Source organism: Typha latifolia, chromosome 2 (genome assembly GCF_019914945.1).
Source record: "Typha latifolia isolate L0001 chromosome 2, TyphaL0001v2, whole genome shotgun sequence".
Taxonomy (NCBI): domain Eukaryota; kingdom Viridiplantae; phylum Streptophyta; class Magnoliopsida; order Poales; family Typhaceae; genus Typha; species Typha latifolia.
The window spans coordinates 4,362,285-4,387,850 of NC_133087.1; the positions used below are offsets into that span (position 1 = coordinate 4,362,285).

General features: G+C 37.3%; 5 protein-coding genes across 9 annotated transcripts; 2 read left to right on the plus strand and 3 right to left on the minus strand.

The window, feature by feature from the left end:
• Window positions 1-228: 228 nt before the first annotated feature.
• LOC140781699 (early nodulin-like protein 3) lies at window positions 229-1,209 on the minus strand. Its single transcript, XM_073127800.1, has 2 exons — window positions 904-1,209; window positions 229-795 (listed from the first exon to the last, which is right to left on the minus strand). Exons 1-2 carry the CDS (start codon window positions 1,073-1,075, stop codon window positions 371-373), a joined length of 597 nt encoding a protein of 198 aa, XP_072983901.1. The 5' UTR covers window positions 1,076-1,209; the 3' UTR covers window positions 229-370.
• Window positions 1,210-3,724: 2,515 nt separating this feature from the next.
• Window positions 3,725-5,462, minus strand: LOC140781698 (uncharacterized). Its single transcript, XM_073127799.1, has 2 exons — window positions 5,331-5,462; window positions 3,725-5,246 (listed from the first exon to the last, which is right to left on the minus strand). Exon 2 carries the CDS (start codon window positions 5,242-5,244, stop codon window positions 4,207-4,209), a length of 1,038 nt encoding a protein of 345 aa, XP_072983900.1. The 5' UTR covers window positions 5,245-5,246; window positions 5,331-5,462; the 3' UTR covers window positions 3,725-4,206.
• A 2,953-nt stretch (window positions 5,463-8,415) lies between these two features.
• On the plus strand, window positions 8,416-12,094 carry LOC140782902 (trifunctional UDP-glucose 4,6-dehydratase/UDP-4-keto-6-deoxy-D-glucose 3,5-epimerase/UDP-4-keto-L-rhamnose-reductase RHM1). Its single transcript, XM_073129768.1, has 3 exons — window positions 8,416-8,639; window positions 9,552-11,122; window positions 11,276-12,094. The coding sequence occupies exons 2-3, from the start codon at window positions 9,572-9,574 to the stop codon at window positions 11,738-11,740; spliced, it is 2,016 nt and encodes a 671-aa protein (XP_072985869.1). The 5' UTR covers window positions 8,416-8,639; window positions 9,552-9,571; the 3' UTR covers window positions 11,741-12,094.
• Window positions 12,095-15,121: 3,027 nt separating this feature from the next.
• LOC140782903 (E3 ubiquitin-protein ligase CCNB1IP1 homolog) lies at window positions 15,122-18,564 on the minus strand. Of its 5 annotated transcripts, none has more exons than XM_073129772.1 (9): window positions 18,381-18,564; window positions 17,518-17,633; window positions 17,294-17,366; window positions 17,013-17,058; window positions 16,899-16,929; window positions 16,347-16,602; window positions 16,075-16,238; window positions 15,588-15,828; window positions 15,122-15,336 (listed from the first exon to the last, which is right to left on the minus strand). In XM_073129772.1, the coding sequence occupies exons 2-9, from the start codon at window positions 17,585-17,587 to the stop codon at window positions 15,330-15,332; spliced, it is 888 nt and encodes a 295-aa protein (XP_072985873.1). In that variant the 5' UTR covers window positions 17,588-17,633; window positions 18,381-18,564; the 3' UTR covers window positions 15,122-15,329. The 5 variants fall into 5 exon arrangements, with proteins under 5 accessions (XP_072985873.1, XP_072985870.1, XP_072985871.1 ...); XM_073129769.1 differs by having other exon boundaries at window positions 15,588-15,858; XM_073129770.1 differs by lacking the exon at window positions 18,381-18,564 and having other exon boundaries at window positions 15,588-15,858; window positions 17,518-18,267.
• Window positions 18,565-19,906: 1,342 nt separating this feature from the next.
• LOC140781659 (B-box zinc finger protein 22) lies at window positions 19,907-24,768 on the plus strand. The gene is made up of 4 exons (XM_073127741.1): window positions 19,907-20,430; window positions 22,948-23,373; window positions 23,791-24,097; window positions 24,305-24,768. The coding sequence occupies exons 1-3, from the start codon at window positions 20,233-20,235 to the stop codon at window positions 24,067-24,069; spliced, it is 903 nt and encodes a 300-aa protein (XP_072983842.1). The 5' UTR covers window positions 19,907-20,232; the 3' UTR covers window positions 24,070-24,097; window positions 24,305-24,768.
• Window positions 24,769-25,566: the final 798 nt, after the last annotated feature.

The window sequence follows — 25,566 nt, forward strand, 5'->3', positions numbered from 1 at the left end:
ATCAAATATTAACCTCAACCAACGTTCACGAACAAAGGAATTGATCTCATAATCTTTATCATAAATTTACTAAGTTACAGTGATGGTCCTCTTCGTAGTTAAATTACTAATACTAAACATTCTCCCCCAATCAACTAGAGGCAAGAGCTAGCAGTTGCATCATATCATGATGTAGAACGTACGAATTAAATCATAAAACTGTTGCTTTATTGCTTAGCAAGTTGGTCCTTTCAAGGAGAATGTTTCAATCAATACCAATTAATAGCTGTCAAATGTCACAATAAATTGACTCTGAATTCAAACCTTAAACATCTAAAATGCCACAATACATTCTAACGCGCACAAAATAATCCAAATTCAAATTATAAAGTCACCAACCAAAAAAGTCTCCGCCCAGGAACAGAGCTATTATTCCAAAGCCAAGATTCGAGGCACTTAGAACAGAGGAATAAGATAAGGAGGAAGAGGAAGAAACATCAGGCAACGACGGAGGGGGTGCCGGCGACGCACCATCTCCTTGCGATGGGCTCGAAGTAAATCTCGGCGCCTGCGCCGAAGATGGAGGCAGTGATGGGCTCTGTTTTCTCCTAGTCGCCAACACCACAACGATCAACTTCTCACCCTTCTCGCAATTGCTCTGTTTTCCACTTATGAAGAAGAATGGCCCCGAGCGAGCTAGATCAAACACTGAGTTGCCACCTTCCAATTTAAGGTAGGGGTTGGTCACATTGCATGACTCGTAGTGTTCTTTGCTCACCTCCAGGACTGTGTCCTCTTCTTTGTCATACTTGAATACTTATTGAGCCCACATTTGGAACAAATGCAAGACAAGGCGTTAGGATATAGAAAAGAAATGTTAAAAAAGTACTACAAGAAAACCAAGTTGGAAGAGAGAGAGAGTACCAAGCCTGTCGTTGACTTGAAATCTATTCCTCTTGGCCCAGTGGTCGAAAGCTTCAGAAGGGTTAGGCAGCCAACCATCTTGGCCACCAACAAAGTGATCATAAGCTAAACATTTATTAGTCACCAGAGCAAGAAATAGCAGAAGAATGGCATGCCTATAACCGCTCCTCATCTCCTCCCGAGCACTAACTTAATGAGCTAAGAATTAAAGAAGGGCGAAGAATAGCTTAAGTAATCACTTTCTTTTCTGTAGGGAGAGAGAGAGAGAGAGAGAGCGAGAGTGGAAGGCAGCGAGAATGGTGTGGGGTTTAAATAGAGGAGGAGGTGGTGGATGGTATGAGAGGTGGCTAATTTTATCAACGCAATAATTTCTCCGGCGCCCTGCGAGACGCATGGCATTGGCCGCATGGTGGTGTTCATAACGGCTCGTTCTTCCGTTACGACTTACGTAGCCTCGCTCTTTTGTAAATGATTGTTGGACACGTGGCCAGATCCTAGGGATCCAACGGTAACTTGCTTGGCTGCTTGCAGTGTCCCACCTTGTCGTCTCTCCTGTGCTGAAATGTGATTTGGAGTTCTTCTCTCTTTCTTTCTTTTTTTTTCTTTCTAGCTTTATTGATTCTGACAAGTACACTAAGATTGTTGGAGAAAATATGGGGCTAATCGTACATCATTAGCTTTATTATCCATTTTCACAGTTTTTTTTTCTCAACTAACTATAATATCTCCCCCCTTTGCGTAGAAAAATAATTTTTTTTTTCTCTTTTTCTTGCTCTAAATAAGTGTAAGATGGTCTAAGTGTTAAAAATTGGCTCAAATTCAGTTTCAGCAAATTTTCAGCATGTATTCGTATTTTTGTGCCGCGCGTTCAAACGGGCCCTGGGGGCGTTCGAACGCGAGCCAACTCGAGAGCAGACTTTTCTGCAGGCGTTCGAACGGTCCAGCCGCGTTCGAACGCGAACCAACCCGAGAGCAGTTGTTTTTGCAGGAGTTTGAACGGCCCCTCATGCATTCGAACGCCCCTTTGGTTCTGCTGTATTGATATTGGGTGCGTTCGAACGCGTCCCCGAGGGTGTTCGAACGCGACGCGAAAAATCCCAAAATCTGAACCTGACTATAAATACTAAAGAGTGTTTTTAGGGCTTGGTAGTTGGAAGAACATTAATGATGGTTGAGCCATCATTATACTGAGAGAGTGATTAGAGTTATTAAACTCTTTGTAAGTGAGAGATTTGTATAATGAAGAAGATTGCTCCGCCCGTGGACATAGGCACATCGCCGAACCACGTAAATTTTGTCTCTCTCTCTATTGTCTCCATTGTTTCATTGTTAGTGATTGCTTGCATTAGGGTATTTAATCTGTGATTATAACTTGGTTAGTGCTATTCTATCACTATTAACACCTCTTTGGAGTTTTTCCTAAGCATTGCATTGGTTTTCTTTCTCTATTCCCATTTGTGGTATTTGGGGATGAAGGTCTTGCTTCCGCTTCCTTTACCCATTTGGTATTTGCACAACACTAAGATGGCCTAAAATTAATCACAGGGTATTTTTTTAACGAAAATTTTGAATGGACAATTATAGGATTAAAGTGTCACAAAATATATATAAAAAGGGCTATTAAAAACTGACAGTAGTTTAGGGGGTCTGCTAAAAAGGAAATGAAGAACTGAGATTATGTTGGACCTGGCTTGATGAGTTTTGGAACAGCAGGAGGTGTCATGGCCTATTCCTATGGAGGAAATGAGCTCTTTTTTGGTTGATCCTCAGTAGGAAAGCTCCAATTTTGTTAAGCCATAGTGGGGGGTGAACTGGGTGCGGCTAATTCTAGTATTGGATTTATGAAATTTTTTAGGCATCTTTGATCTTCCTACTGTTACCAACTTCAACTTCGCATTTTTACTTCATATCTCGAATTTGAACTAGGCAGTAAAGATTCACATAATTGCACTCTTACCTGCTCATCTAAGCATAGCTGTATCATGTGATCTAATTCATTAATCTTAAGAATAAGCTGCTTTATAAAAGTACTAATTTGGTCTTTACATATAAACTATTTATTTATACACCAAAAAAAAATATTAGCCAGTCATTAAATTTAATAATTATCAGCAGTTATAAAATAATGATCCTGAAATTGTATTATCTTTCATGCATGCCTATATTGCCTCATCTCATGGAATTTGCCCAAGGAAAACTTTATCTTGCTCAACATCTAAATTAAAGCTATAATATCAAGTGAAGATGCAAAATGGAGAAGCTATCTGTTCTAAGAAGCTACTCAATTTAATCTACTCTTGTTCTGGTTGTACAAATAGCTGCACTGAAGACTCACCAAGACTTGACTTATCAAAACAAATACACATTCTACGACATTCAAAAAGCAAATGTTAATTGGTAAGTGGTGATGAAACTGAATCCAGGTATAGACCCAAATAAAGGCAATCATACAGTCTTATCTGGCTATAAGCAAAGGATATCAGTCTTATCCAACATTAAGGCAGCATTAGAAGGGTGTTAGATCCACAAAATCATAATAAAAAGGCATCCACAGAAGGTTTCAGAAGAGACTGACCACTCATGAGAAATGCATTTGTTGTCAGTTCATCTATTAACTGAAGTACCAATATGCTTAGCTTGAAGATAAAATGATAACTCTCTTTGAACTGCAGCGTTTACCCACATAATTGGCCAAAAACCTCCTTTCTCTGTAAACTAGATTTACAAGCTTTAGATATTGAGAGAAAACATCTGGTACTAGTTAAGGGTTTATGGATAAAATTAAATGGCTAAAATCTCATAATACCAAACAACTGCTGTGTAAGCAATATGAAGGATTGCCACGACAACTAAATAATGTTCAAATAAGAAATTACAGTTGATTGCTACAAGTTTCTCACACTTTCAGAACAATTGGACTGATTTGACACTGCTACATCCAAGTATAGAAGTATAAGTAGGAGATCAAACAAGCACAAAAACATACCTTAAGTATCAGAAGTTTCCATGTTATGATTGCACTATGTGGGATGATGTATAACCAAGATTGGCATGTTTTGGGATGTCCTGGCAAAGAAGGTTAAGCTTGCCATGTTATGAACAAATCATGCAATATCCTTCAAAGTTTCCTGAAAGCCTCCCAAGCCAGATTCAAAAATCTAATAACACTCAGCAGCTTTAAACATTTTTTTCCTGAAGAAGAAGATCCTGAAAAAAATCCCATCATCTTGTTATCAGGGAACTTGAAAATAATGAGTGTTCCATGTCCTAAGAGGGCCAAACTTCAAAGACTACTTGTCCCTTTCACTTCATGTGGGACTCGAACCATTCAAAAATATCATCAGATTGTAAACTTGAAAATTCATGGTACCCATATGCAAGATTTAACTCTTCTTCCACATGATTAATCCAGCCATACTTCTCAGATAAAAGATTCTTCTCCTTAAGAGCGTTCTTCCAAGGAGTATGCCGACCATCACTTTTCATATATCCCTTGTCATCCACAAATCCCTTATGACGAAAAATTTCAAGGAACTTAACCGCAAAGTTCTGGCCCAAACCAGGGATCCTATCACATAAATACGTTGGAGTCAAAGGGAACTCCATACATTTAATCTCCTTAACTTCAACTCCCTCATTCTTTAAAGCTTTCATGTTAGTCCCTACCAAGCTCATCCTGATGCGGTCTTTCTGCATATGAACAAAAAGAGTAGGTGGGTATCCCTTTGGTACACCCATATCATTAAACACCCCTTCTGCAATCATAATAGTGATGCTACTAAACCTCATCTTAGCAGCAAGTGCAGATACAAAGTACCCACCAGAAGAAGCCCCCAAAGCCACAACGGGAAGACCCCCAAGCTTATATTTTCGAATCCACCATTTGATGATCCATTCAACATTCTCCATCTCCCTTTCAAATGACCAACATTTCCCTAAACTAGAGATGGTCAATACCGCAAATTTCCGTTCTAGGGCTTGAAGAACAAAAATTCTCTCTTCAGGCAATCCATCGCAACTTGGGCAGTTGGACGACTTATCCCAGAAATTGGTAGCTCGGACATTGCATCCATGGGCTATAAAAAGAACCGCTTTTGGCGAAGTGGGTATTTGCCATATGACATCAGTACCGTTCATGGACTGCAGAGAAGGCTGGAATTGGGTGGAATTCTCAAAGCTGTTCCATTTCAAAGTGCTCGGGAGCTCAGATGGGGAACTGGGTCTTCCTCTAATTAGAACTAAGGTTGTGATTAAGATCACAACACAAGAAACAAGAGCGATCGCTCCTTGTCTCTGTGAGCCATGGAATGGCCTGATTGCCCTTCGCAGTGCAATCCACATCACTGAGCATATCGTAAAGCAATTATATAAGTTGCAATTGGGAAATTTCCAAGCATAACGAAGGAATTGGCCATGAAAATTCTCACCTTGTAAAATGCTACGGAGAGGGAGATTGGTCAGAGGAAAGCTCGACGAAAACTGGATCCAAGACGCTTACACGGATCAAGAAGCCACCGCGAAACGAAGACTACGATTGTAACCCCAATGGATGGACTGGGCCCCCCCTACAAAACCAAATGCAGCAACAGTTCTAAAAGCAATTGGAAGTTGCCAAGTATTGGAATTCGCTAGTTCCTGCGTTCCTTCGCTCACTTATCCAAAGTCAACTCCTACGGACTCAGATCCGACCACATGATGAGTCTAGAATCAATCCGACCATACGAATTGGCTTGATATAATTATATAATAAAGTATTTTAGGCTCTCTCCTATCACCGTTTTTCCTCCAAAATTTACTAACCAAACATGATAAAATTAAATTAATCCTAAGAAAAATAACTGTATAGAATTCTTTAGTTGCACTTTTCAATTCCTACATGTTAAAATTCCTCTAGAAAATTTTCCTAACTTTCTCAGACAGGCCCTCGTCTCGTTTCATAGGCCTCACCCAGTCCATAAGATTGCACATGTTTAAGTGTAAGTTTAACTGCTGGGGCTTGGGATCCAAACAATCTCCACTTCTGGGACTGAACAAATCCAACGACGGCAGCAACTCCAATTAAATATAAGCAAAAAAAATAAACGAGCTAAATATGAACAAAGCTTAGCTCGCTGGCATGATAACCTAATCTTGATCTATATACCCAAATCTGACGGTTGAAACTTGATTAAAAGTGATAGATATCTAAGCCATTAGATTGGGATTCAATGGTTAGATCATTAATCTAGTCAGTTGAGCTAAGCTCAGAACGAGCTTGACTTAGCTCGCCAAACTAAATGAGCTGAAACACAAGTTGGCTCGATCTTTTCGAGCAGAACACGAGCAAGGTTGTTCAGCTCATCTTTTTTTCTTCAACTTCGGCTTGTGTTTGAGTTCAACAAGACCCATCCATCTCCCCTGTGTTGGTTTCATTGACCTCCTGGTCCTCCCACTATTTGGGGGCTATTTTGCATATCACCATCTATCTTTTAACTTATTTGTAAATTGAGTGTTTTGCAATATATATATATATATATATAACATATTGACGATATATCTTGTCAATATCAAGTCATAAATGTACCTAAAACATATGAATATGATTGGCAAATAAATACCAGCAATATAATGACAAAAACCTGGGATCTGTTGATTATCATATTAATGCTATTTTTTTTTATACCAGAAATCATAAGAAAAAAAAGTGTATTTATAAATTTCCTAGAAATTAGTTAAGAGCCCATTGGGCCAAAATGAAGCCCATATCTACATGGGCTGTGGCCCAAATGAAACTTCACAATTATTTTGGTAAGTGGAAACTTAATGATATCCTAATTAATCCAATACTATTGGGATTCCAACTCAAAAATACTCATACAGCATAAGCTTGAGCACTACTGTGATTCAATTACTAAAAGTTGGATTTTATTTATGAAATTTTAATGTAATGTTTGCCCAATCTAAAATAGTTAAAATTCAGATGAGGCGGATTCAGGTATCAAGTGAATGAGAATTAAAAATAATTTATATAATTCTTTTTAAAAATTGTATATAAATTGTCAATTCAGTCAGTAATTTATATTTAAAGATGATCAACCAAATCAGCGATTTTTAAACACATATAGTCTCATATTTAAATTTAAAAAAAAATTGAAACGGTAGTAGGTAGCAAAAAAGTTATGTTCGTGGAGGGAAAGAGTCTTCTCGAATCAACTTCCACGTCCTCCGAAACGAAATGGGAGTAGGTATAGCAAACTAAGTAGCAAAGTAGCAATATCACAGTCCATCACCGGGATCATGCCTGCAAACCTGCCCGCATTTGAGAACCAACAACCACTTGTGGGCCCTTTGAAGGTTCAGGTGCAGATCTTTGTTGCTTCTTTAACTTCACCACCAACTGCCCCAACAACCCACCGTTATCAGCAATTAGAGTTATTATCAACATATGATAAATTAATCCATTCGACTCCCAACTTTTTATTGCATTTTAATTCCAAAAATATTGTAAACAGGTGAAATTATCACATCCTACCTGTTTCGGATCTACCATCCCATATATTGTGAGCCATACCGTTTAACCGATTAGATTCCACTATGGCACTACCGCGCTGCCACATCAGCAAAAAGTCAAATAAAACTATCTCACGATTAGCCACGGGTGCATAGAACGCGCTGCGTTCTCTTCTTACACGGCAGTCTATTATTCGCTGAAAACTAGCCTTGGAAGGAGTATGAATACTTACTTTTACATTAATACCCCCAAACTTTTGCCAATTTATACGTACATCTCCTTGTTAATTTTTTTGTTAATAAAAATTGTTAAATTACTATTTGACTCTTATTTTTTTTAACAGTAAGTTGATGACTTAAAATTGATGGCGTAATACTGACGCATTATTTTTAATAGAAAATTATAACGGATAACTAATAAAACAAGCATTTTAAAATATTTGAGAGGATCTACAATTTATTAAGCCTAGTTCACTTCAGAAATAATTTTTTTTTATTTCAGAATATAACTATTTATTTTAAATAATAACTAAATACTATAATAACTCAATTCTAAAATATAAATAACATTCATCAAAATTACTTTTTATACTCTACACTAACTCAAAAAGTATTTATGATAATTTTATAAAAAAATAAAACACTTTTTTTTAATCTTTTCCTTCACGATATATATATTTTTTTTAATAACACATCGAAGGTAATTATTATACTTTAATTACAGAATACAAGTGAATATAAAAATAATTATTTCTATAATAAAAATCTCAGTTTTAAAATAACAAAGAGTGATATTTATTTTAGAATTTATCTTTGTCAGTGCAGTAGATGAGGCCAAGGGTAAAAGTATATATATATATATAAGTAGTAGATTCCTGACTCTAGGGATGCAGGCGATCCGAGAGCGGTGCGGCATCCGGGAAATGACCTTGACCTTCGCATCGGGACGACGGACCGCGTTTACAGCTGGGCACAGAGGAAAGAAATAAATAAAAATAAAATAAAGACACCCGAAAAAAAGACGAGCGTAGATATAAATCGAGCCAGCCACAGGCCACAGGCAGACCCCATCGAACACGCTCGCCTGCGGGGAGAAAAAAACATACCCCTCTCCTTGGCTCTCGTCCATTTAATTCTCTTCGCCAACGAACCTTCTCCTCTCGTGTCTCTCTCTCGATCGCTCGCTGCGCTAATAAATACTTCGCCATTCCCGCCATTACCTCTCCAGCGATCACCGACTCGAATCCGTAAGCCTCTCTCTCTCTCACTCTCATCTCTCTAATCTCTCCGATCTATTCGATCTCGATTCGACCTTCGATTCTTGCGTCGACTTCGTCTAATTTGGATCAGATCTAAGATTTGTGCCCTTTTCGTGTCCGAATCTCCCTGGATTTTGAGGTTTTTTATTTCTTTCTTTCGATTTGCGCTTGTGAAGCTGGGGGTTAGGGCATGGAATCGTTGATCTCTGGAGCAATTTCGTCTTCGTTACCTTTCTTGGCGCCGGATCGAGAGTTTCCTTGTGATTAATGCGTTTTAGGTGGTAGATTTCTCGCCATTGACGTTGGATCTTTATTGTTAGATTAGTGGAGTTCTTTAACCGGAGGCCGATCTCTAGTTTATTTTGATCCGAGTGTTACATTTCGTTGGCGTTTGCGAGCAGTTTCCGGTAGATCTGGAATGAGTTGTAACGTAGATGTGCGATATCTTTTTGTTTAATGTTTTTTGTTTCTCTTGTACCTGACAAGATCTCCTTAATTAGGTTTTACCATTTCATTATGAACGGAGGAATGATGTCTTCAACGCATCTAGTAACTGATTAGATCTCAAAGAATGAATATTAAATGATTTGTTTTGATTTTTTTATTTCCTAGCCTCGGACGAATATTAAATATATCATTGCATTTGGGCCAGTATGTTTTTGCCAGCAGTAACTGGATTCTAGGTGAAGCTTATTGTCTTGATATCTAGAGATTGCTCTAACAAATGTGATTCGGCTAAATTTGTAGAATTATTTAATTATGGATTTCTGTGTATCACGGTCTCTCTTATTTGTTCTGATTGCTTGTTGTTTGCTGCAAAAGACTTACTATTATTTTCAATTGTCTTGCTTTTCTACATTGTGAAACCGTTTATTGATTTTTTTTTGGGGGGGCTTACAGGTACTGAAAAATAAAGAAGAATGGCGTCATATAAACCTAAGAACATCCTGATCACAGGGGCAGCTGGCTTCATTGCCTCTCATGTTGCCAACCGCCTAGTCCGGAACTACCCTGATTACAAGATTGTGGTTCTCGACAAGCTTGACTATTGCTCTAATCTAAAGAACCTTCTTCCTTCTCGTTCATCCCCCAACTTTAAATTTGTCAAGGGAGATATTGCTAGCGCGGACCTTGTCAACTTCCTCCTGATCACTGAGTCCATTGATACCATTATGCACTTTGCAGCCCAGACACATGTTGACAATTCTTTTGGCAACTCATTTGAGTTCACTAAGAATAATATTTATGGTACTCATGTCCTCCTTGAGGCCTGCAAAGTCACTGGCCAGATCAGACGGTTCATTCATGTTAGTACTGATGAAGTTTATGGAGAGACCGATGAGGATGCTGTGGTTGGAAATCATGAAGCCTCCCAGCTATTGCCGACAAACCCTTATTCTGCTACCAAAGCTGGGGCAGAGATGCTTGTTATGGCATATGGAAGATCCTATGGATTACCTGTTATAACTACTCGAGGCAACAATGTGTACGGGCCCAATCAGTTCCCTGAGAAGCTTATCCCAAAGTTTATCCTCTTGGCCATGAGAGGACAGCCCCTCCCAATTCATGGTGATGGATCTAATGTTAGGAGCTATCTCTACTGTGAGGATGTCGCAGAGGCATTTGAGGTTGTTCTTCACCGTGGAGAAGTTGGGCATGTTTACAATATCGGGACGAAAAAAGAGAGGAGAGTGATAGATGTGGCAAAGGATATCTGTAAGCTTTTCTCGCTCGATCCTGATGCTGTTATTAAATTTGTTGACAACAGGCCCTTCAATGATCAAAGATACTTCCTAGATGACCAGAAACTGAAAAATATTGGGTGGTCAGAGCGGACTATATGGGAGGAAGGACTAAGGAAGACTATTGAATGGTATACAAGTAATCCTAATTGGTGGGGCGATGTTTCTGGTGCACTTTTGCCTCATCCAAGGATGCTAATGATGCCTGGTCAGTTTGAGGGCTCTGAAGAGAACAAGGGCATGGTTTATCAGTTCACGAACAATCAGATGAAGTTGGTGGTTCCTACTTCAAAGAGCAGTTCTCAGAAGCCCTCCCTTAAATTCTTGATTTATGGTAGGACTGGATGGATTGGTGGGCTTCTTGGGAAGATATGTGAGAAGCAAGATATACCGTTTGAATATGGAAAGGGTCGTCTCGAAGAGCGCTCTCAGCTCTTATTAGATGTTCAGACTGTGAAACCAACACATGTCTTCAATGCTGCTGGTGTAACTGGTAGACCTAACGTTGACTGGTGTGAATCTCACAAGCCAGACACTATTCGCACCAATGTTGTGGGTACTTTAAATCTAGCAGATGTCTGCAGAGAACATGGGCTATTAATGATGAATTATGCTACAGGGTGCATTTTTGAATATGATGATGGACACCCAGAAGGGTCAGGCATTGGATTTAAGGAGGAAGACAAGCCAAACTTTGCTGGCTCATTCTACTCGAAGACCAAGGCTATGGTAAACACTGGTTTTTCTGTTGATATGTTTAGATTTACTCTGTGAATTCTGTTGATATGTTTAGATTTGCTCTGCGAATTGATAATGTATCTGTGATTACCATTAAATTGTATATCTTCTATAACTCTCATCACTTTTTCATGGACAATGCAGGTTGAAGAGCTTTTGAAAGAGTACGAGAATGTCTGCACTCTACGAGTTCGTATGCCTATATCTTCTGACCTCAACAATCCACGCAATTTCATTACAAAGATATCTCGTTACAATAAAGTGGTGAACATTCCGAACAGTATGACAGTCTTGGATGAGCTTCTGCCAATATCAGTTGAGATGGCAAAAAGGAATTGTAAGGGCATATGGAACTTCACTAATCCTGGCGTTGTCAGTCACAATGAGATCTTGGAGATGTACAAGAGCTACATTGATCCCAAATTTAAGTGGGCCAATTTTACCCTTGAAGAGCAGGCAAAAGTAATTGTTGCAGCCCGAAGCAACAACGAGATGGATGCTTCAAAGTTGAAGAATGAATTCCCAGAGTTGCTATCTATCAAAGATTCACTGATCAAGTATGTTTTTGAGCCCAACAGGAAGGTTCCGGCTGGTGGGATAGCTGATTGAAGCTACCAATATTTCTAGAGTTCTTTATTAACCTTTACAGTCTGTAATAGCTAGCAGAACTTTGATCTCTGTCTTCCATTGCATTTTCCCTGTTATAAGTCAGGTTATTCATCATATTGATTTTATTACTATCACATTGTAGCAGGGCAAGTCCTCTGTTGGGAGGATAATTCCCCAAGTTGTCATGACCTCTTGTTTCGTTCTTTTAGTGGTCTTGTCTTGTCTGCTTGAGTTTATAGTACATTGGCATTTAGTTTGCCTAGAAATGGAAGACTAGTCCATTTGAGAAAAATTGTAGTCTATTGAATTTCTATTTAATTGATTTACCCAATGAAATTCATATCCTTATTGCTATTTCCATCTATCCTCAGAATTTTCATCTTGAAATTTTTATTAGTTTTTATTCTCTAACTTTTGCTATGTAGTATGGTCTTGCATGTTTCAGAACAACCTCTCAAGCAATGGACAAATAAGTTACATCTTGCCCTCTTCAGGCCTCACAGGTGCCTCTGTTCATTAGACACGCTGTATAGGTTTTTATGTTTGTTGAATACTAGTAAAATGCATCTAATTTCTGGTGTGAACCACTTTATATTTAGATATAAGTGAACTTAATGATTTTATTATTTTTAAACTCAAAACTAATCTGCGGTTGTACTTCCGTACATCTACTCCATGTAGTGTTTTCTTTGCTGGCATTTACAAGTTCAATATAGTTGTAAGCAAGTGTGTTCATGCTTTTGGTCTTCGTGTACATTGTGTTATGCATGCTATTTTGTGCGCACATAAACATAGTGCGTTGTGTTTGTGTTTTGGAAGAGAAATCTGTACTCTAAAAAAATTGGAGTCTAGATTATGAATTGGTTAGATCAACTTGGATACAAGTAATGAGAAATTTGTTACTTCACCTGCAGCAATCGATAAAGCATTTCCAGTTGTTACCTGTTGATTAAATTAGGATACAACACTATGTACAAAGGTCTGTAATGTATTTAATGACAATCAGGTTCTTACCATGTAGCTAAATTCATGTTGATCTTATTGCTTTACAGTGAAATTTCACCTATGAATAGAGGAGTAGCAATTCTGGTAAGTTTGAACTCCCAGATATGCAATTGTTAAGAACTAATCTAGTTGTGATCATGGTGGGAAAATGCTTTATACAAGACAGCGTTCATAAATCTCTTTCCTTGCTACTCTCTCTAAGTCATTTTTGCAGTGCTGTGGGATGCCGTTGCTGCAGTTGTACAATTTGGTCGGTAATCAAATACTCACTGCAAGCTCCGACAGCCAATGCAGTGCTTATTGGGCTTGTGTGGGAACTGGCATTACAGGGTTACTAGGTAAAGAATGCAAATCTCTTATTTCAAATTTTTGCAGATGGATTTCATGTCCTTTTACATTCCATTTTTACAGACATTAAATGAACCTTCTTGTGCTGCATTCTTCTGACATCTAGTTAAGCAAAATTCTCCTGGTATTAGTTACCTCGATATAATAATGTACATTGTTTTTCTTTTGTCTTTTTCCTTTTTCTTCTTTGACTAATGAAGGCCATTCAGGGATATATAACGCATTTATGCTTCAACTCTTCAGGGAAGTTTTTCTATTTGTTGCCTGCTAGGTAGCTAGAGCACAAGCATTTTGCTTTATTTTGACTATTTGTAATGGTAAAATAAACCATCCTTATGCACAGGTGACATATCAGCTTAGGGTGGGGCCGAGTTTGGTCTATTCCGTTCTTTGGCTGCTGTTGTTGAATCAAGTTCTTTTTTCTGCAGCTAATTGTCATTGATAGATAATCCTGTGTTACCAGGTTGTTAATTTGTCTAATATATTGTGCAACTCTTTTCAAGCTCTTTTATTCTCTTTTTGTTTTTTGGAGAGCTTAGACTAATTGCTTTCTTTCTTAGTCCGCTCTTCCTTACAGTCATCTGGACAGGAAACTTTCAACCATTTTTCAAAGCTACAAGAAGGTAAGAAACATTTCAGAGGTCTTTTTTTTTTTCATTTTCATTTACATGTAAAGAGTTGCTACGAACTAGTTTTGTCTTCTTTGTATCCTGTGCTCTTCTGTTCATCTGCCTCACTTCTTGGATCTTGTTCCTGAGATAATATTTTATATTTCTCTCTCCACATTTTTTGAGTTCGTATTTAATGATCACTGAGCAAAGGACACAAAATGCTACACAGCCTTCTTGATGAAGAGGAAGGATCAGGTACCATTTTCGTTAAGATCATTGTATTCTGGATCAAGTTACAGTAGGTGTTACATAAACTGGACATTAAGCATTAATTCCAAATTTCTATTTTCTTTTTATGCATCACATTCTTTTCTCTTTTTCAGTGGTAAGCCTTTTATTTTCGTGGAGCACACTCGCAGCTTTCAGATGCCTAGTGGGGTTAATATTAGAAGTCCACCGTCACCGACTTTTCTTGGGGTCATGCAAGTAAGTTAACTCTACATGGAGCCAGCACCGTACCGATTACGCTACACTTCACATGGATCCAGTCCACTAATCTTGACAACGGTTCTCTCTCTCTCTCTCTCTCTCTCTCTCTCTCTCTCTCTCTCTCTATATATATATATATATATATACTGAAACGAGCCTACTCTTGAGATGATGCTCCTTACACATGCCGACTGTATTCTCTTTTCTCAGGTCACATTGTGCCAGAGAATGATCGCCCTTCCGTGGAGCATCGTGACTTTCGTGGTGTAAAGAATACATGTCGTGCAGCTAAAGCTGGATACTTCACATGCATCATGAGTATAGCTGTATGGGATAATTCATGTGCATCGTCATTACTCTCTGGCTGATGCATCCTAACTTTACTTTAAAGGCCCGCTAAATGATACGTTATTTCTGGTGGTAAAGTTTGGCCTGCTCCTTCATTGCCGGAGAATAGTGATCTCACGATTACAGGGGGTTAGGTTTTTCTTTTTTAGATATCTGGAAGGAGAATTGAGGATTATGACGTTACTGATTTTATATATTTCGGATGATTTAATCTCTCTGATTTTATATTTTTGATGATTAGTTCTTGACCTGGATTAATTTAGACTTAAATTCAACTCCGAGTTTGACCAGATCACATGCTTATAAATTCTCATGCTTCTGGTGCTTTTTACTCACTCTGTGTCTCCTTCCCCTCATATCTGAGAGCCCAAATGCAAACACTAAATCCTCTCATCATTCACATACGGCTCTTTAACTGTGATTGTTTCGAGTTTTTGCATCCAAAATGAGTCAAAGTTAGGTTATGCTGAGCCAAGAAACACTCACTTACCTCTGGGAGGTCAGCAATATGGGCCCCAGCAAATAATTCTTACTCGAGGGAAATTTACACAACTAAACTATTTGTATTCACCCACCAATCTGTAATCAACTAAGTTTTCCTTCTAGAAAGAAAAAAGAACCAGCTCTTGTCTCCTCCTTTTGACCGTCAAAAAAGTACTATATTTTGCATGACATCGCAATAAAATCTAATATAAGATTCAACTACTACAGTAGAGGGAGACAGCAGAGTAGAACAAACTGCTTACAGCATTTGACTGGAAAGCATCATTCCCTGCTATTCTCCCATCCTACAACCTGAAACATCAGCTTAATCAATTAGCTATATTTTAACCTAGAAGTATTCAAATGGGAAGCAACAACAAATTGATCAACTAAAATAAAAGATATGAACCAACAGATGGCATTCCTACTGATATATTTTGTATCAAAATATCTATTTGACTATATTTTTCTTGACCTACTGAGGCAATTGTGTATTGAAGTATTTTTGAAATAGCTAATGTGTGTGTCTATATACATATTATCAGGAAGGGAAGAGTCTTTACGTGAACATGTGAGGTCGGCTACGTGATAGCTGAGGACGCTTCATGGGTGAGATTATGAGATTCCGCAAAGCCGCTGCAGGATTGCTCACACCAGCTCCAAAGCTGGTGCGTGCTGGTCGTCTGGTTCCACCATCAACAGGAGCTGCTGCAGTATGGGCTGGAGAACCTCCAGAAAGTTCGAAAGCACCTGAGCTGGAATTCTTCTGCCTTGCTGCTGAAGGCCACACCTCTTCTCTCCGCCCTGGAGTTTCAGGAGAAAGAACCGATCGATCTGCAACAAGTAAATCAGCTGTATTTGTGGAGAGTTTAAGCAAATCTTCATATAGCTGTCTGAGTGAAATAAAAGCAAAGATGGAATTCTAATTTCTGGGTGAAAACCAAATATTAAAATCAATTCAAAATTGTAAGAGTAGATTGACTATTTATATCAATAAAGTGAGCTAATTAGATTGATATTTTTTCTCGGGATGATAAGCTTTGAGATTACCCTGTCTGATGGGGTCTCTCCCCTCCATCATGTTAGCCATGCCTGAAAACAAATCTGGCTCAGATCTTGCGAAGAAGTTATTTACAGGTTGGATTGCTGAACGTTTCACGGAATCATACTCGCTTCTTAACTGATCATACATCTCATCAAGCTTTCTTTTTTGCCTGGTTTGTTTTCAGAACAAAATCTATCAGGACTAGACTCAATTGTAAGATTAGGATAAGACGGAAATCCGACAGTGAAATTAATTCCGAGGATTTTAAAGGTACAACCTAGATTTTTCAGCATATTTTTCTTGTAACTCTTGCTTATCTTTTGTCAAGCTTTCCAATTCCTGTTCCATCATCTGGCACCTTTTGGCCATTTTCTGGTAGGCAGTGTGCACCTCCTCCAGCTTCTCTGTAAACTTGGCCTGCATAACCTCGCATTTCTGCCTGCATTGCCCAACAATTTTGTTCATCTTGTATTGCATCTCTAGCTCTTTTTGTCCAATGTAGAACATCACGCTTCTGTATGCACTCTTCATAACTGATTTTTATCGGGTCAAAGAAAGAAAAAGGACAAGAGAAACTCTTCGTAAATCTTTGACTTCTTAATTCTTTATCTATTTTTTTTACTGCTGTCAGGCAATGCTTGCATGATTGCATAACATGTAGCTCCAATTTTTTTCAGATGCTATTTGTCTTTAACTGATAACACAAGAATTAGCTTAAGGGAACCTTCAATTTCAAATTACCAACTTATAAAAGAAATTTTGCCTCTTTCCAGATGAACTTCTTAAAGATATTTGAATGAATCATCGCAAACATATGATTCAAGGATACGTATTTGCGGAGAAATTCCAGCCATAGACATCTGAAACAGAAAGATCCATTTACAAAATATGAGTACTGGAAAAAAAATTGTGTATATAAGGAAAACAGTACTATATATCTTACATTTATCCATTCATCGCCAGGATTTATATCCACAGGTCTCATGAGACTGAAAAAAACAAAAGAGAGTATGTTCACCAGAAGTAACCAATAGAATTATAGAAAAGAGAAAGTATGTTCACCAGAAGCAATAAGTTGTTCCTTGATTTTGTTTCTAAAAGAGGTACAGCTAACTAAGTATGTTCACCAGAAGCATTAAGTTGTTCCTTGATTTTCCATTGTTATCACAATGGAAAAGATTAGTAGATACAAGAGGATCCTGGCTTAGAGGAAGAAAGACTTACCTTTTTGAGAGGACCTGGTCACAAATTGGACAAACAGCATCATTGCTGAGTATCTTGTTAGCATCTTCAGGACCTACTCAGTATGTTAAGGAATATTAAATAACAGTTACAGTTCATTTCTAATATTTCTTCTCTTCAAAATTATAGCAGGTCTAGATTCTACATTTCTCAGTCTAGTGGCATATATTGATCGAGGTGAAGGGAAAATGATAGATATTGCATACATAAGAGATGGCCACATGTAGTTGTTATGGCTTGCCCTTCCAACTCCCTCCAGCAAGCGTTGCACCTCATCTCACCTTGAAATTTTTACTTCCATGGCACTTAGAAAGTGATTTAACTGCAGGCATTCAATAACAAAATGGAGGGATCATAGTCATACTGAAAATATTTAATCTCCATGGTATGAGAGGCGGTGACTATAGGACCAGATGAATACTCAATTTCAATATTACCCATTGTCCACTATTACTAGCATTGCAAATCATATTAAAATAACTAGAAGAAAAAAAAGAAAAAAAAAGAAAAACCAATTATTTTATTTACTCAAGAATCAAGATGAATACTTGAAAGTGGTCTACATGAAAGGAGGTTAAGGTTACCATCACTAATACTAGATTTCTTGGTTCATCGGTCTAAAGAAATTCTCGGATCAAATTCACAAATTTGTCAGGAATTGCACAAATCACACAGAAATCTGTGAAGTCTCATAGGTAGGACGTGTATCCACGAAATCCATATAGTCTTAGGGGACTAAGAATAGAGGCAAGTAGATCCATCCCATCACCTCAGGGGTGTATACCAAATTTTAGGGCCAATTCCATGCTCATCTAGCATAGACTATACGAACAAGTCAACGTGAAAAGTAAATAAAATTCCAAAAAAATAACTAAATTAAATATATGTCGGGAAATTTGAACGCAGAAACCCTATAATGGTTTACATTTAACAAAATCCTGGTAAAGGCACACAACGAACTGGAAATTCTCTTACTTCGTGCAGATCTGATAAAGAATCTAACATTACACGGATCGAAAGAAAAGTTCGCATCAGAGTAGTCTAAAAGATGATCGGATCAGAGTAGTACCGTGAGAAGACGATGAAGAGATCGGAGATTTGAAATCTGAAGCTTGCGGCGTACAACAATGGTAGAGAATAAGAATCCAGGGAGTAGTGAGATCTCTTGTAGAAGAATCGTAGAAGAATGGCGTCGCCTCCTTTGTGGGGTTTCACGGGGGCAAGGAAGAGAAGAAAGCCAGAACGGCGGCAATCTCTTTTTTATAGCGTCATTTTTGAACTAAAGTCAGTGAGATGGAAGCTAAGCAGCAGGGGGCCCAGCAATACGTGCTCGAACTAATATTGAACTTTGAAAGGGACTAAAATGAATAATCCATCCTGAGTAATAACCTTTCATTTATGTTCAAGCGTTTTAAGGGCAGTCACATTTTTTGATTCAAGAACAACTACTAATCTCATTTCAGGGACCTAGCAAGACTTGAGGGTTGGTAGATATATTACAATTGTCACTATTTTTTCCCCCTAACATCAGATAACTTTTAAATTATTATAAATAATTTGTACAATAAAAAATTAATATTTTTAAAATATAAGTCTTAATTATGATTAGTTAAATTTAATTAACCGAATGATATTTTTAAAAGAGAAAATAATTTTAGAAGCAATTATTTATATTTTTGAATTTATTAAATATATGTATAAATATATTCTGTTATTTTTTCTTTTTCTTTTTGAGATATGTCAATAAGTCAATTTAGTTACAGAAGTAACTATAGATTTAAGCTGGATAAGAACATTTCTTCGTTATAAAAAGAATATGTGCATGCCCAAGTCGTCGTCATAGTATGCAAAACTATGCTAGTTGCCAACTTGCATATAACCAACCAACCTCTCACAAGTTTCCAAGAATTGACACGCCTGACCGGATATTGGATATTGGATATTGGATATTGGACAAGGAAGCAACCGGATAATCTCGAGCGGATATCTTCCAAAGTTCCACGCAGACACCAGAATCTATTATGTCGACAGAAAGATGCCACGTTGCGAGCTCACTACCCAACGGTCCACAATATCTCAAAGCTGCGGTCGGCGCAACACCATATACTATTTTCTAACTTAGTTGTCATCCTATAACTGGTTCCTTTCCTTGGGCCCGCAGCACCTTGTTTAGGCTTCGGCTTCTGTAGCTGTATCGAGATTACGAAATCCATGTCATCTTGACGTGCAAGAAGAGGGTCCACTATATATGAACATATATATATATATATATATATATATATATATATATATATATATATATAGTTCCTTTTTCTCAGTAAAAAAGATCACACCAAACTAAAGCGTGAGTTCTTAAAAACTGTATAGGTTAACGAGCAAATAGCTTAAATCTAATACAAAACTCAAAAGAGCTTCATCTTTTATATCATTTTGTTCTTAGTTTCGTTCTAATTAACTCTAATATAAAGTTGATAGGATCAAAAGATTTGCCACCTGTCGGTTTTTTCAACCCCAATTTGTCTGCTTTACGAGAATTAATAGAGATTTAATTTTTATACAATTTTAGTTTTAGATAGAAACTCCATGTGTGTGTGTGTGTGTGTGTGTGTGTATATATAATCCGTGACGCAGGAGATAGAAGAAGTTGCATCATCGGCAGAACTGCCACGTGTCCGTTAAGATGGTTGGTAGTATCTTCCGTCGACCGTTCCCGCGTTATTATATTCGGTTGTTCGCCCCCAACCTCTCGAACTTATGAGTGACAGCTCCTTCAGATCCATTCACCATCACTCCTGTCCGCTCTAAAACCCTAGGGTGAAGAAGAAAGGGGGACGAACGCGAAGGCGAAATTAGGGATTGTATCCACGATCCTTAGAGGTGGAGGAGAAGGAGATAGATCTTTGATCTGATTCGGTAGGGAGATGAGGATACAGTGTAGCGCGTGCGAGGCGGCGGAGGCGAAGGTGCTATGCTGCGCCGACGAGGCGGCGCTTTGCTGGGCGTGCGATGAGAAGGTGCACGCGGCCAACAAGCTCGCCGGGAAGCACCAGAGGGTACCGCTCCTCTCCTCTAGCGGAGGCGCGGCGGCGCCGATGGTTCCCAAGTGCGACATCTGCCAGGTATCAACTCCTTGTCCATTTATATCATTCATGAAACATGTGTTCTTCAACTAATTCAAATAATTTGAGAATCCATTGATTTTTTTTGGTATCTTACAAATCACACCTTATATTTTACCTATTTTGTGATTCACACCCTGTGATAATTTTATAATTCGACCCTTCATTTTTTTATAAATAATTCTAGTTTAACTACTTGACGTTATTTTGACTAATTAATATTGACTAAATTACTAATATATCCTCACCTAGTTTTTTCCACTTCTCTAATGCCCCTATAAGAAGATATGAGTAATTTAAATATTTATAAATTATTTTATATATTATAACGAAATATTCTTTTACTAGTACCGTTTAAATTAACGGAGGGTATTAAATGAGAATTATAAGGAAAAAGTAGGGAATTGGGTTTCAAAAACCTCAAAGATATGTTGCGAATCACAAAGAAAATAACATCTAGGGTGTGATTTGTAAAATTCTCTTTTTTTATTCCTTATGTTTTTCATTATCTAACTTCGGTGATGGAGGAAGTTTTAGATTGTTTAGGAATGTGATTTGAAGTTAGCCTTTCGAAAGAGAAAATCGCTCGTGATCACTAACTGTTTGCCATTGCCTTTATTGGCTCTTAGTGATTTGAGCAGTAGCGTTGTTTTTTAGAGAATTCGATTTTTTTTTACTTGGAGTGGCACATATTGGTCTATATTTGACAGAGGAGGTGGTGGAACACTAGGATCAAGAGGGAGAAGCAAAATTTTATTTTAATACGAGAATTAGGATCTAATCCTGACACGACTAAGACTAGATTAACTGGTATCATAGGATCCAATTTATCTCAAAAAGTATTAAGTGGTGATATACAAAAATGCCCCCAAGAAATTTATCTTTTTTAAACTTGATGTTTCAAAACTTACCATTACCTGCACAAATCGGATATACTACCTAAGTAAATAAAATGCAAAATAATAATTATTGAATCAAGCAAAGATGAGCACTAAGATTTTTACGTAAAAAACTCCAAACAGTTAAAAAAATCACGAATCTAAACTCGGATAAAACTAATTATTAATAAAGCATAGCTGTTTATAAGACTGACTTACAAACAATTTATCGATTTTCATGACTTTATCTAACATAGTTTTGATTACTAGACCCCGCTATTCACTACTTCCTATGATTGATTTGCAATCCATTGCTTCTTGTGATTAATTTCCAATCTTAGTAATCTTCAAGATTGATCTTCTATCATGTTGACTCTTAAGACGAATTCTTTTATGTGTAAAAGATGAATAGAACCTCCGTTAACGAAAACAATGTTTCTTCAAAAACGTCTTCTCAAAATAATAATTGATGGCCACTAGGGTTAGAGCATCATAATCTTTATATACTTATGAAGATAAGATCAAATTCTAGTCAAATCAGGTCTCATGGATTTTCAGATTTTGCAAGATTCGCGATCCTGTTCGAACGCAAAATTGCCATTGTTCGAACGACCTGACTTGAGTTTTTGTATCTTCGAACGACAACTAGAATGTGTTTGAACGGCCAAAGCCATGCCTTTGTATCTTCGAATGGTTTTGAACACTTTTCAAGGTGCGTTTGAACGACCCAAAACATGTCTTAGTAACTTTAAACAACTTCTAGGGTGCGTTTGAACACACTTTGAACAATATGACTTATTTGCCTTAAAATTTAGAACTTTTTAAATCAAATCTTACCAACACTTGTATATATACTCATATACATATATATATATATATAGACACTTATAATATTTTGTACACATTTGTTAATACTAAAATCTAACATATTTTACTAAGTACTTAATGTTTATGGACAACATAAGATACCTCATCTCGATCTCTCTTCTAGATTTTCACCATTCACGATATTGAAGATTTATTAGGGAACATTTACATATATATAATAGTGCGAATTTTTGTACTGTTGATCTGTATTAACTATTAAGGTGAGGATTGTGATCAATTTATCTTTTTACCATCCTGAGCATAAGATTTTATATATTGTGTCATAATTTGGAAATACTGGTACATGTATTCTGCAGATCCCTAAGACTAGAAGATACGAACTAGTCCATGATTCTCCTCCTGTTTTGGTTTGTTCATCACAAGGGTTTATTTGCTAAATAGTTTAGAAGCTCACATAAGTTCTACATTATTCTTACAGTTTTCTGCTTGTGGGTGTGAATCAAAATATAAATGCAATTAGAGATTGATGAAAAGAAAAATGCACATTCTAGAAAGTGGACTTTATTTGTTTCTATTTCAATTTTCAAGGAGATAAACTAGATTGGCTTGCCTCATAAACTAACTCAGACTATACCGTGTGAATCATTCAATAAAAAGCTAGCAAATATTGATCTTGGAGTAGGTACATTTGGAGAAATTCAGAATCCATCTTACATTTCCCTCACACTATCATATACATTCAGATTTGTACAAGATGTATTTTACTTGTCTGACATGTTCTCTCTTGGTAAATATATTTCTTCTGCTTCAGGAAGCCTCTGGCTATTTCTTCTGTTTGGAAGATCGTGCCTTGTTATGTAGGAATTGTGACGTTTCAATACATACAGCAAATTCTCATGTTTCTCTCCACCGAAGGTTTCTATTAACAGGGGTTCAAGTTGGCCTTGATCCTACAGAGCCCGTTTCACCTATTGCTGATGAGCAGTTGAATGCAGCAGACAGAACTGAAGCAGCGCCATCTAAATCGTCGCCAAAAAGAAGCCCTTCTATGTCATTGTCGGATAAACCTAATGCACCATTTTCCAGCCAACTAGGCACAGATGGATTTCTAGCAAATAGAGTGTCATTCTCAGGTACCACTATGATTGGGAATATGCGAGATTGGCCGCTCGATGAGTTCTTTGGATTCAGTGAATATAACCACAGTATTGGTTTCACTGAACATGGTTCATCTAAGGTCAGCCCTCAACATATATACCTTATTGCATGGACATAATTAAAAAGAGCATATTGTATGTTCTGGATTTTAGAGCTCATCTCAACAATAAGCATTCATTACACACCCTTTAGTTTAGCACTTTAGCTCCTTACTATGCACATTTCCTCTTAGACATCACACCAACTCCTTGCATACTGTTTGTTGTCGAGATGTGAAGTTGATTGAAGAATACCATTTCCCTTTAGAGAGCAGCCAGTTTTGCAATTTTGTACCTGTAACTCATAGTCTTTAATGTTCTTAAAATCTTTCTATTTTACTGGTCTTCTAGAAATGTATAATGTACCCCATTCATAAAAAATCAGGAGTTGTAACGTACTCGTAGAAATTCTTTTCATTTAAATTACTCTGCTTGCTGATTTAATCTGTGTTTGATAGGCTGAGAGTGGTAAACTTGGAAGCATAGGAGACTCTCCACATTATGGTTCTGCTGATGAAGAGTTGGATACTGATGAATACTTGGGCCAGGTGCCTGATATTCCCTGGACAGTGCCAGAAATCCCATCACCACCAACAGCTTCAGGGCTCCACTGGCAAAGGAACTTACATTATCCTGCATCTGAAACCGCTGCATTTGTGCCTGATATATGTTCTTCTCAAAGTCCTACTAGATACAAAACCTCAGCCTTTGGTCCAAAGAGGTTTAGACGATGGTGACAATCAGAAATAGTCGGTCTCATATAAGGTACCTTATTTTCGATGTTAAGCATACTTGGATAGTAGATACATCTTTTTCCTGTTAGAAGTTAGAACCTTACTCAAATGCCCAGTTAGCCTTTTTCTTCCTCTGCTTTTGACTAGTATTTTCTAGTGGGATAGCATTTAGTTATTGTATTGATACCTATTGCAGTTTCATATGCTAATTATGTTTTTTTCCTTTGTTGAGTGACAGGCAAGTATTTGGCAGTAAGGAGTTTGTCATTGCAGGCTCCTTCAGATAGAAGTATGAATGCCAATTACAGTGTGCAAGTTCTGCTGGTTAAAGTAGCACGCAAAATGAGCAAGCGGTGCTGGAGGAGAATCCCTTCAGGTTTCACTTGGAATGATCTATAATATAACTCCATCATGCTGTTGTTGCTGCTGATGGATTTTTTACTCGCTAAGATGTGGCCTGATGTAAGGTCAACATGCGTTCTCTGTTTTACACTTCAAACAGTGGTTAATATGCTACAGTAGTAAGGCTAGTAGAGATCTTGTTTTCTAGAATTTTCAAGTGAGGAAATGATCATGGAGCCTAACTGCAGAGTTCCCAGATATATGTTCATGCTGTGTAGCATAAAATTAGCAATATTGTAGTCCTATTGGTGGTGGTGACCCATGTCTTTGCAGAATTAGAAAAGCATTGTTGTGCATAAATGGTGCTTAATTTTTTTATTTTAGAGGGATCAATTGATGAGTTAGTGAGAATGGACTTATGAAGCTCAATTGTCTACTCTTATTCTAGGTATGGTTATTACCTAGATTTTCTTGATGCTTTTAATGATTGCAGAGTTATTTGATGCGTATAAATCTAGAACTAGTATCATCAAACTTACATTCTTCCCAAAGTTTCACTAAGATTTTGGTTGCATCTTGTATGCATTGTGAGTAGAAACTTCTCAAATATGTTGTGAATATAAGCAAAAGAAAAAAAAGGACATAAATATATATTTTAATTTACCTGTTCGTTGATGCAAATCTCAATATTTTTCTGCCGCTCTTTCTCTATCATTGCTCTGCCTTCCAATTCCATGAATTGATCGTAATATGATATGAATTGATATCTTTTGACTGGAAATGACATAAATAAGGTCAAATTCCATGTATCAACCTATTCCTATCGGTAAAGTGGTCCCTTATTGACCCACAAGGCTGCTAAATTTATTATTCTTTGACTGAGTGAGTTATATGCTGATAATTATGCTTTTGAATTTTTAATGGGGGGTAAATTACAGTTTAATGCTATGTAGCCATGGTATACTTACTTCTTTTTTTTTTTTGCTTCAATTTAAGCACTATTTATGCTATATGTTACTAATAATTACAACTTAGTTGGGACTATAAGAAGATTAAGTATCTAAATTTAAAATACAAAGATGTAGATTAAAATCGGGCCAAACTACATTTGGTAAATTACAAGTTCCCCAATTTTTCTTTTAATTAATATCACTGTCT